This window comes from Carassius carassius, chromosome 40 (assembly GCF_963082965.1).
Source record: "Carassius carassius chromosome 40, fCarCar2.1, whole genome shotgun sequence".
NCBI classification, from domain to species: domain Eukaryota; kingdom Metazoa; phylum Chordata; class Actinopteri; order Cypriniformes; family Cyprinidae; genus Carassius; species Carassius carassius.
This window is the reverse complement of record NC_081794.1, coordinates 4,711,695-4,723,624: the sequence shown is the minus strand read 5'-3', so window position 1 is coordinate 4,723,624 and position 11,930 is coordinate 4,711,695. Positions and strand designations below refer to the sequence as shown.

At 38.0% G+C, this 11,930-nt stretch overlaps 1 protein-coding gene across 3 annotated transcripts; it reads left to right on the top strand.

The window, feature by feature from the left end:
- Positions 1 to 411: 411 nt before the first annotated feature.
- Positions 412 to 11,098, top strand: a1cf (apobec1 complementation factor). 3 transcript variants are annotated; one of them, XM_059531798.1, is made up of 12 exons: positions 412 to 560; positions 3,319 to 3,462; positions 3,872 to 4,006; positions 4,215 to 4,345; positions 4,429 to 4,667; positions 4,935 to 5,099; positions 5,484 to 5,581; positions 5,664 to 5,943; positions 7,057 to 7,250; positions 7,351 to 7,487; positions 9,144 to 9,286; positions 9,871 to 11,098. In XM_059531798.1, exons 2-12 carry the CDS (start codon positions 3,364 to 3,366, stop codon positions 10,008 to 10,010), a joined length of 1,761 nt encoding a protein of 586 aa, XP_059387781.1. In that variant the 5' UTR covers positions 412 to 560; positions 3,319 to 3,363; the 3' UTR covers positions 10,011 to 11,098. The 3 variants fall into 3 exon arrangements, with proteins under 3 accessions (XP_059387781.1, XP_059387780.1, XP_059387782.1); XM_059531797.1 differs by having other exon boundaries at positions 7,033 to 7,250; XM_059531799.1 differs by having other exon boundaries at positions 7,033 to 7,250; positions 9,144 to 9,295; positions 9,871 to 10,009.
- The last annotated feature ends 832 nt before the right edge of the window (positions 11,099 to 11,930 follow it).

Genomic DNA, 11,930 nt, shown 5'->3' with positions numbered 1-11,930 from the left:
CAAATTTGGGTGATTTTTTTCTTCTTCCAGACTTTTTTTAGACTCTCCAAGGCTCAAGGTTACTAATGGTTTTGTTACTAAAATATAAAGGCAGCTAAAGGCTACATAAAGTTGAACTGCTGAGGCTCACCGATACAATTTAATCTCAGGCCCCTTGAATTCAAGTGAATATGTTAATTTAAAGTTTATCTGTGCATTTGGTTGGCCTGTATCTGTATTTGGCTGAAAACAAAAGATCTGAAAAAGAAATATATCAAAATCTATTCATATTTGTGACAAAAAAAGAGCAGTACAAGTGTTCTGCAGCATGATCTCTGGCTCAGGAGTCTCCCTGCAGCGGGCGAACTGTGATCGCTGTTCCTGGTCAAAGGGCTGGCCTACAGAGAGGCAGAGATAGAGCTGGTTAACATTTAACCACGCCAGTTTGTAAAGCAGCCCCAAGACAGTGAACCTTTGGAGTTTGATATGATGTGATTACAGAATCACCCCAGTGACACGTTGCCAAATTCAGCAGAATGAGGGTCTAAGTCTTCCGGGTGGTGATCTCTGAAATTGCTCAGGTAAGTTGCTTCTTAAATACCAAATTATGATATATAAGAAGCCTTGTCAGGTAGCGGCAAGAAAACGGCTGTGTTGAAAAAACGCTTTGCTCATTCATACAGCTCTGTTGCCTGCATTTACACACATTAATTTAACTAATTATTTTAGCTAAATTTTAGCAAAGATATTTCGATTTTAAGATTCAACAACACAAACTCTATTATGATAGTGTTTATCAGTGTTTACAATGCAGAAACGAATCATGTCATGTTGATTTCAACATGAAATATATTGACTATATATTCAACATGTGAATTTCAGAATAGTTGTAAGAAGGTCAGCTGTAACATAAACCCAGAGCTAATCACTGTTTCAATATGGTACTTCTCCAACATACAGTATTTGTTAAACATGGCATACTGAACCTCACAGATGGTGTTTAACAGCAACACAGTGTACATGTTTGATTGGGGTGGGGGTAAAGTGCATATGATATTGTTTTAGATTTATGGTCTTAAATACAGAGGCAGGCAGCAAACGTAACATGCAATTGAATCGCAATTACAAATATGATATTCCCTGCAATAGTGCTGCCATTTCTGTCCAGCAGAATGGCCTTCAGAACATGTTTATTTAGCTTCAGTCAACATGGGCTGAAAAGCAGCCATAGATCCAGGCATGATAAGCGCACATCTAGTTATCTTGTTTATGCAAACGGTAACCAGGCTGTCCAGAAGAGAGCAGTGGATGGACTGCAGACTAATGGAGACCTTTCCGTACTGTCTTAAAACGCTCTCTTTAATGGATTCCTAATGTTCTGCCATCTCTCTTAAATCCCTGACGTTTGAGCTTCAAGAAAATCAACATTTGTGACCCATCCTAAGGGGTTTTGGTCTCATGCACTGGATTGAATTGAATAAAAGGCAGATTTGCCACCTGCAAAGCGTGCAGTAATAGCATCTTGCTCAATGAGTCATCTGTGACAAGTCCTTTCAGTCTAGATAAACTCTCTGTGCTTTGCACAAGCTACTGAATTTGCAGAGGTGAACACATTAGCGCTGTCATTGCTGTTGAGATGCATTGTAAAATGAATAAAACTAGAAAAAAGAAAACTACAAAGAATTTAAAAGAGCACACAGACTCCCAGGGGCATCTTGCACCTTTTTTAAGGTGGCACCGATAGCAGTCCTTGCTTACTCGATGCAGTAGGCAATATAAAACTTGAAAAAAGTATATTTGATCAACTAAGTGTTTATATATATATATATGTATATATATATATATATATATATATATATATATATATATATATATATACGCCAAATAAAGGCAAGCTTGTGTCCATCTTTTTTGAGACACTTAGAGACAATGATCATTGTACCACGGTATCATCATTGCTGTCATGATTACATGCAGATACTGGCGAGCTTTTGAAAATGACTTATCACCTTTGACCCCTATTTTGCACTCACACTCCTTTGTTGTCTTCAACATCTCTCTTTGATCAAGTGAAGCTGAAAAAGACAGACAGATAGAAACTTCACTGATGATTTTAAAGACCCGTGGCCATGTGATTCAATCACGCTTGATATTTCATCTCAAAAGAAAGAACAATCACAAGGGAGATCTTGATATTAGATTGAGGTAAATGGGAACTTTTGCTTAATTTTTGCTTCAGACTCCTGCTTGCCCATTTTTTTTTCTCCTCGGAAAAAGACATAGTAATCTTGCGTCTCCAACGAGTCTCCAAAGGGAGCTCAACAAGTGTGCTCAGATTTGCTCAGTCTGCAAAATAGAATTTTATGTGAATTTAGTATCAACAAATAAAAAAAAAGAATAATAATTATCAGAGCAGCTATTTACATACTTAGTTCAATAGTTTAGTAATTTTATTTATACAAAGAACTCTCCTAAAAGAGACAGTTTGAAAAAGAAGACATTATTTTGTCTTCTAAGACAGTATAATTTATATGTATAGTTTTCTGTCTAAGCAGTGCAAGTCAGTGGTATCCAAAGATTTTGCTCCCAGCTTTCACTGTATTTCATCGTACAAAAAGCGTTATACACATATTTTGTGTTCCACTGAAGAAAAAAGGCCATACAGGTTTGGAACGACCTGAGATTGAGTAAACGATGACAGAATCTACATTTGTGTATGAACAATCACTTTAGTCTCCTGTGCTCTGAGCTATTTATAGATCACTCTTCTGGTTTAATAATATAATTATGCTTTTATATTTTCTATATTATGATTGAGAGAAACAACATGGAAAAAAAAGGTGTGAAATAAAGGTGGGACACAGATGTCCTCCAGTTGAAATGTATGTGACTCAATGATTGTCTGCTGTTTTAATTTGCTCTCTTCAGTTAATAATTACACCGCGGTCCTTGACCTGGAGGTGGGGGAAATGTTTTTCCCCCACTTTTTTGCCAACGCTGTCCAGCAGATAAAAAGCCAATATATATCCTAAGCTTTCTCATGCAGTTCAAACAGACTTTGATCAGACACACTGATTAAATTAAGATGACAGATGCCTACTTTAAGACCAAATAATCATGTTTCTCCTCTTTGTGATAAATTATATAAATTAAGAAAAATTGCTATTTTCTAATGAACTAGTGTTGTTCAAAAGAGCATTGTTAGGACATATGAATTTCTTACCTTTGAACCTATCTGTGAGAAACATGTCTTGGCTTCTTATCATGTTCAGATTTAAAGCAGGAGTATACTATCTTGCCCTGTAATTTATGTCTGTTTGAACTTTGATTTAATTTCAGTGAGCACCCCTAATTTTGCTGATTTATTGCTGATAATCACTCACAATGGAAACCAATCAAAAATGCGGGGATGGACTGACTGGCATGCAGAAAGAGACTGCGCTGCGTGATCTGATCGAGCGCACAGGATATCATATACACCAGGTAATAGTTACCACAGCCTCAGGTAACCGGACAGGTGCCACTGTGGCATTATGGAATACGAACACTTGCTTTATTTGACTCTTACTTTAGACGGAAATTCAGTGCTGCTGGACCATAAGATCCATTTATTAGATTTTTTCATTACTGGGGATAGATCTGTGTGGTTGTCTTCAGCAGTTTTTAGTTTGTAATATACTGGCACCATCATGTGGTGAAAATGGAAAAACTCCTACCTTTCCATCTATGAAAAAAGCAGCATACGTCTATAGATCAGTACAATGACTTGTCCATTCCTGAGGTCTACTGTATTGTAGTAGCATATGCATTTATGGTTTTACTTAGTCCACATCTCAATGTGCACGTTAATTTGTGATATATTAGAGAGTCATCACAGATGATTTCTCCTCAGGAAAATGGCCAGAGGAGGTATGGTGGTCCACCTCCTGGCTGGGAAGGCCCACCTCCAGAGAGAGGTAGTGAGATTTTTGTGGGAAAGCTTCCTCGAGACCTCTTTGAGGATGAACTGGTGCCGCTCTGTGAAAAAGTAAGGGGAAAGTGGATTTAAAATAAATCAATAATGAATTAAACAGCTAAGCCTGTTCCCAGAACAAACAAAAAAAATGTATTTGCTTTGAAATTTCAGTAACTTTTTTTATTTTACTGTATTTTTTTACTCTGGGATATAAACAATCTTCCATAGATATTTCAGTGTGGAGTAGCCTTAAAACTGTTACACTTACCTGTCTTTGCAGTTTGGCAAAATTTATGAGGTACGGATGATGATGGACTTCAATGGCAACAATAGAGGCTATGCATTTGTTACCTTCTCCACAAAACAAGAGGCCAAGAATGCCATGAAACAGCTCAACAACTATGAAATCCGGTGAGTCATTGCTCAAACTAGACTCTTGTAGACAAAGCAAAACCAAAAAAACTGATGGAAAATTCTCACATATCTTCACACAGGAATGGAAGACTTCTTGGTGTGTGTGCAAGTGTAGACAACTGTCGTCTGTTTGTGGGCGGTATTCCAAAGACCAAAAAGAGAGAAGAGATCCTGGTGGAGATGAAGAAGGTGACGGATGGTGTCATGGATGTCATAGTTTATCCAAGTGCTGCTGACAAGACCAAGAACCGAGGTTTTGCGTTTGTCGAGTATGAGAGCCATAGAGCTGCCGCCATGGCCAGGAGGAAACTTCTGCCAGGTAACACCCAATACAACGAATAATTTAAGCTACATCACATTATATACTATACCAATGGTCTTATCTAAAACCATCACACTTCTGCTTCAAATGTTCTGACATTTTTAAAAGCAATCAAAAATCAGTTTCCAGAGCCAGACAAGATTTTATTGATTTCCCACATGCTGAACTCATCTTGAGTTCAAAGATATTTAGTTCATTGCCCAAAGAAGATGAGTGAGAGATAAAAGACGAGCCACTGACATGGTTTTCTCTATCTCTTTCCAGGGAGAATTCAGCTGTGGGGTCATCCTATTGCAGTAGACTGGGCTGAACCTGAAGTAGAGGTAGACGAGGACACCATGGCCACAGTGAAGATCCTCTATGTTCGCAATCTGATGTTGCCCACCACAGAGGAGACCATAGAGAAAGAGTTTAACAGCATCAAACCTGGTGAGCTAACAAAAAGTCTCTTTAATATTCTGGTCTCTGGATATGCCTCAGTTCACTCCTTCAGTGAAAGTCTCTTTTTTTTTTTACTCTTTCTATCATATTCCAGGTGAAATTCGTAAACATAAGCACTTAGAAAAGTAATTGTGCAACAAGTCACATAATTAGAAGTATCAATCATGTTCATAAAACAGAAAAAGTCTGGATGGGTTATGCACCAAAGTTTACTTATAGGAATTGATATTTTGAAGAATTTTTTTTTTAACAACATTGGACCCCACTGATTTTCACAGTATGGACAAAAAATACTTCTCCGTCTGAACTCTTAATCATTTCATTGTTTTATAGGATTTTATTGAATTATTTACAGTGTTTACTAATCTACAGGTGCTGTTGAAAGGGTGAAGAAAATCAGAGATTATGCTTTTGTTCATTTCTCTCAAAGAGAGGATGCCATCAATGCCATGAATGCACTGAATGGAAAAGTAAGACGGCGTACAATCTAATTAAAACTCACTTGAATCATTCTGAAATTACGCTGTATAAAAAACTCTGATTTTCCTCCAGGTCATTGATGGCTCTCCCATTGAGGTCACACTAGCCAAGCCTGTGGATAAGGACAGTTATGTTCGGTACACCCGAGGCACAGGGGGTCGTGGCGGGACTGTGCTCCAAGAAAACTATGCTTACACCGTAGGCCAGATGTACGACCCTTCAGCAGCCTACCTAGGAGCACCAATATTCTACGCCCCGCATGCTTACGCAGCCATCCCTAATCAGTTCCGCTTCCCCAGTACCAAAGGGCACATAAGCACCAGGGGACTGGTGCACTCTCCCTCTGTGAGAGGTGGGTAATCTGATTCACTTGTTACAGAAATGTATATTTAAAGGTGTGACAATCATCCCCAAAGAAATCTCAATCAAGCTTGTGAAGAATCTGCTAAAAATGAAGTTGTTCTTATTGAATATATGAAATTGCTCTGATTATTGATGACCAAAAGATCCACTTCATATAATTAAGTATAAGAAACAAAATTAATGCAGACTAGGCCAGTCTACAATTATTAAAGTCAACATGAAACACTTTTAACATATTTACATTCATAATGTGACAATTATGTAAAAAAAAGACATTAATTGTTTGGATAAAATCAGAAAGTGGGTGTTACATATCAAAATGAAGGCAGGTCGCTGACATCCAATGCTGTTGGCCTATGGGCGTCCCGAGTTTGAATCCTGACTCGAGGGGGCGGGATCAGCCTCTTATCTCTCTTCCACTTTTCTTCCTCTTAGTTCTGATCTATCCTATTGTAATAAAGGTGAAAATTCTTTAAAAAAAAAAAAAAAAAAGGAGGCCAGTGGCTGAAATGATTTTAAATGGGATTTTGCGATGTTAGCTGAAAGGGAACATTGTTTCAGAGGGATTGTATCAAAAACAAATAATACAAACCATTTTTGCAATATAGCACTGATGAATGGTGCACAAATAGGGGCACAATTAAGTAAATCGAGAACATTTTTATTTCATGTTGACTTTAATAGACTACAAATTACTTATGTAAAGTTATTTAATTATTGTTTTATTATGGCAATTCAACCATATGCTTCAGCCATATCTTCATTTGCATGTGACCTTGAACACAATGTATTTTGCTATATTGTTCTTGATAGTTTGCTTGTCCTATCTAGCATTTGAATTTGTTATCCATGCCTGCATATTACAGTCCACTAAAAATATTTTAATATTCTGATGGGGTCCAAAAATCAAGTCTATCAAATGTATAAATTAAATGATCTTGCATGAATCAGAGATGCAGCATCTGTAATGTGCTGTCTTGGAATGTATCTACATAATGATCAGTTTCTCTAAGCATTGATTGAAACCCAGGTGATTTCTGGTGATTTGATTCGACTTAATGCCTTCTTGCATTCCTAGAAATTTACATGAATGTACCTGTAGGGGCAGCGGGCGTACGTGGTTTAGGTGGGCGAGGATACCTTGCCTATGCAGGCGTGGGTCGTGGCTGTGCCACGTACCAACTCAAGACAGACAAACGCCCCGACGACAAACTCTATGACCTTCTTCCTGGCATGGAGCTCACGCCCATGAACCCAGTCACTCTGAAGCCCCAAGGCATCAAACACGCCCCACAGGTACACTCATAGCCTCACTGAAAAGATCACTTGTGGATTTTAAAAGGAGGAATATTTCAAAGAAACATTTTTCCAGGGATGATTTTGCCTGTTCTTGCAGATCTTGGAGGATATTTGCCAAAAGAATAACTGGGGACAACCGGTTTACCAGCTTCACTCTGCTATAGGACCAGATCAGAGGCAACTGTTCCTTTACAAAGTCACCATCCCTGCTCTGGCTACTCAATATCCAAATATGTATGTGGCAACTTCAACCTCGACAATACACACATCATCACAAAGCAAGAACACTCGCATTAACTGTGTCACAAAACATAGTGAGCTGCCTAGATCATTCATTCCCAACCACATTCTTGGAGGAACCCCAAACACTGCAATGTTTGCATGTTTCTTCTGTTAGACAATCCCATTTCATGTCTCTACAAATGCAATTTTTTCTTAAAAACTTTTTTCCACTTTTTATGTCATTTCCAGCAAGAAATTAGTATTATAGTGGTTTAATATATTTGCTTTGTTATCAGCAAAGCTCTCTCTGTTTTGCTGTAGATCTTTAAACCTTTATGCTGCCTCAGAAGTCTGTACCTTCATGCACAAACGCTGCCTGCAGAGTCAGTTGCCTAAGATTTTGGAAGCGGCTTACACATTTTATATGTATTTGCATTGCTTTGACCATTCTCTGTAGATCTCAACTTCTTGTATGTCACGATTGGTCTGCATTTACTTTTAAAGGCATCCATCTACATTTAAAACTTTCGGAATGTATTACTAACACATTGTATTTTAACACAATACACTAGAATATAATATCTGCTAAAGTTCAGGGGTGTCAAACTCAGAGTATAGCTTCAACCTTAAAAGGATAGTTCACCCAAAAATGAAAATTCTGTCATTAATTACTCACCCTCATGTCATTCCAAACCCATAATAATCTTCATTGTTCATCTTCAGAACACAAATTAAGGTATATTTTTGATGGAATCTGAGAGCTCCATTTTGGGAAGTACCCCAGAACGTAATCAACATAATCAGTGTTGTTTAATAACTCTAATACTTAATAGATCTAATACAACTAATTGCAGAATAAATAATGTTATTATTGCTTCTTTACGCAAAAAGTATTAAAAAGTATTCTCGTTACTTTGCAAAAAATTACGGTTGAACCCCTGATGTCACATAGACTATTTTACAGATGTCCTTGCTATGTTTCTGTGCATTGATAGTATTAATATCATTGCTGTCTAGGGAGGGTCAGAGAGCTCTCAGATTCCATCAAAAATATCTTAATTTAAGGGTTTGAAATGACATGATTAATAACATAATTTTCATTTTTGAGTTAATTAACCATTTAAATAAACGCACCTGATCCAGCTAATCAAACCCTTCAGGTTTATTTGAAAACTAAAGGTATGTGTGTTGGAGCAGGTTTGGAACATTTGAGTTTGAGTCCCTGCTAGCGATAGTTAATAATATAAAAGGTATATACAGTAAGTAGTTGTGATTGCCAGTTAGGCCGTTAGAAATATGAGGCTATGAGAACGTAGAAATACGTGGACAGTCGGCGTGGATACAGTACGTGCATTACACAAGCGAGCTCAAATCTGTTATTTACGAGGTTACTTTCTTAGTTAGCACGGTGCCTGTGTAGACAGGTGCCAATGTAGCCATTAGACATCTAATATGCTCACAATGTTTTGGGACACAGCAATAAATTAGAACTTTTCAATCAGAGACGACATGTAGCAATGCATGATAGACACTGCACTTCCCAGCTTCTGTGAATGTAAACATAACTCACCTCCTCACCTCTATTCTTAATACATGAATCTACTTTGAGAAATCTATACATTTTCAACACAATATTTTACCACTGATGTTCTCTGTGTGTCCATTCAGACATCCGTTTACCCCTGCCAAGCTCTGTGCATCAATGGATGAGGCGAAGCTCCACGCGGCCGAACACACGCTGCAGATCCTCGGTGTTCAGACAGAGGGCGCTGACGCTTCCGCTGCTGCGGCCGTCGCTGCTGCATTCCCAGGTATGTGAGGTCTGTAAGACTGCTCCTTATTTTACTGTGATTCCAATTCTGTTATTATGGAGTAAACACATACCAGAACAATTATTTTAGTCAGTTAATTACTCTGTAATATGACTGTGGCATAAAAATATGTTTTAAACCTGAAACTCCCTGAAAAGAGAAATAGGCTATTAATAAAATTATTATATTATAATAGTAAATTGTAATAAAACTGATACATAATATTAATTTAGTTAAGTAGTACGCACTTATATTTAATATTTAAATGAAAATAGTAATTCCATGTCTCAGGGCTTCTGCAGTTTTTATGAAGGCAAATGTATGAATGTTTAAGAACTTTTAAAAACTAATAAAAATAAAAAATAACAATTGAGACCTGCAAAAACCCTGGTATTTATAGAAATATAGATTCTCTGTTTCTACTCTGGATTAATTATCCAAAACCCATCCATTTTTTATTTATTCATGTCTTTTAAATGAAGTGGTCTTGTTATCTGATGCCCACATAGTTATTTTACATAGTTATTAGCCCACATAGCCCACACAGTTATTTTGACCCGAGTCCATTCCTTTTATTTTCACAGGTTATGCAATTGCCAGCACCACTGCTACCCAGCTGAAACAGGCTGTTTCTCTGGGTCAGGACCTGACTGCCTATGCAACCTACGAGGGTTACCCTGCCTTTGCTGTGGCAACCCGTGGGGATGCATATGGAGTGTTTTAAAACCTTTAACTAACAGTCTCTGTAATGTCAATGTTCTTCTGTTCCATGTATTCTGTCATGTCTATAGGTTAGTTGTGATGGTATATATAGAGTTATGATAACATTATTTCTTCCCAGGTATTTTGAGCATTTTTGCGACATTGAAGAATATGAGTCATCTTTTGACTTAACTCAGGAAGAGGGTCGTCTGAAGGCAGCCAACAACTCAATCCCAAATGTTTCTAAAAATGTCACATTTTATGTTTTATTGCTGTTTTTAAGACTTAAATTCCCTTGATTTGAACATTACTTGTGTCATAAATTGTGGTCATCCAGAATGTTGACCCTTTTTTTATATAGAAATATATATATATCGAAATTCAGGCTGCACCATTGTTCAATGCTGCCTGCTGCCTTTGAACGATTGCCTTTAACAATGAATCATTACAATTGAATGTAATTTCGAAACACATAGGCCTAGTAATATTCCATTGTGCTAAGTTGTGCCAGACATTTACTTTAGTAAGTTTTGGTATTGTATTTAAAGTGGTGTGTTTTTGTGTTGGTTTTCTTTCAGTATTCATGTTAACACCAAAGTACAGAGAGTTTCAACAGATGAAACCCATTCATACTCTTTTGTATGTATCTGCATGTTTTAGGATCATTTTAGATATGGTTGACACTTTGTATCTGGTTCGTTTATTAGTAGTTTTGCTATATTTTATGAGATAGTTGCAGGCTTGATACTATTTTCCCACTTACTACATTTTCTAAGTGGAGAATGGAAGAGCATTGTTTAAAAACACATTTTTGTTAAATATGAAGATGCCTTAAAGGTGACAGTATTAAAGTTTGTGTAGCACTTAGAACTTATTTTTATACCTGACTTCGAACTCTGTTTGGAGGAACTTTGTTATGCGATCATAGAGTTTTTGAGATTATTTATTGTCTAAGTGATCGGCATCAGATCTGGAGGGAGAATTAGACGGGCATCATCAGGACAATAAAAAAAGCTGAGATCTTCATAGTGCTACAAAGAAAGAGAATTGTGAAAATATAATTCTAATAAATCAACTAACCATTAATAAATCAAATTTACTTCTTGACAAGTCTCCCGACTTTTTATGTATTTTTTTTTCACGTTTTAAAAGATCATGAAACCCTAAAACACATTTTTGTCATAATAAGCATATGTACAGGCTGCACATTCTGTAGTTCCTCTTCAGGAACTCGTGCTGCGTTCAGATGCTTTGGGAACGCCTTTAGCGTGACCACACTCTGAATCACATGTTTAATCAGTCCATTGAATGGGCGAGACGTCACGGATGGGCTGACGTAGCGAACAGAAAGCAATAAAAGCACATGCAGTGGAAACAGTGGCAGCTTCTGTCATTCAGTGAAGTGTTCTGTGTGCATGTCTTATTTACCATTGTCTCCAACAACTTAAGAATGCCTAAGTCAAAAGCTAAGACATATAAGGGCGGTGATAAAGGCAAACATCAGTTTAAGCTGTGTGTTCCTCCCTGCCCTTGATACATAATGGGTGGGGATATGCACTGCCTTTGTGTTGTTTGCCTTGGAGTGAAACATGCTGAGTCAGCTCTCAATGGGCCTGACTGTCCGCACTGTGAGCGCCTCTCGCTGCAGACACTTCGCTCCCTGGGGGCTCTCTTCGAGGAGGGAGCCCTCGGCAGCGTTCCTCGCAGCTCAGGCCCCACTGCTGCAGAGGCAGAGGGGCAGCGACAGTCACGGGGATCGCAAATGGATCTGCCGGAAGGAATGGAGATGGCGAGTCCCTTTCTTCTTCCTCAACCTCTAGATCCAGTGATCCAAAGGGTACACAGCAGCAGGTCAGGTTGGTGCTTGCCTTCACAACATGGCATTACTACAAGCCTACCAAGCGCACCTGCTGAAAGAGTTAGATCAGGGCGAGGAAGTGAA

Coding starts and splice junctions, on each gene's coding strand:
- a1cf (XM_059531797.1), top strand. CDS start 3,364: ATGGAAACCAATCAAAAATGCGGGGATGGACTGACTGGCATGCAGAAA. Junction 7,251..7,350: donor GCATCAAACACGCCCCACAG/GTACACTCATAG, acceptor CTGTTCTTGCAG/ATCTTGGAGGATATTTGCCA. Junction 7,488..9,143: donor GCTACTCAATATCCAAATAT/GTATGTGGCAAC, acceptor GTGTCCATTCAG/ACATCCGTTTACCCCTGCCA.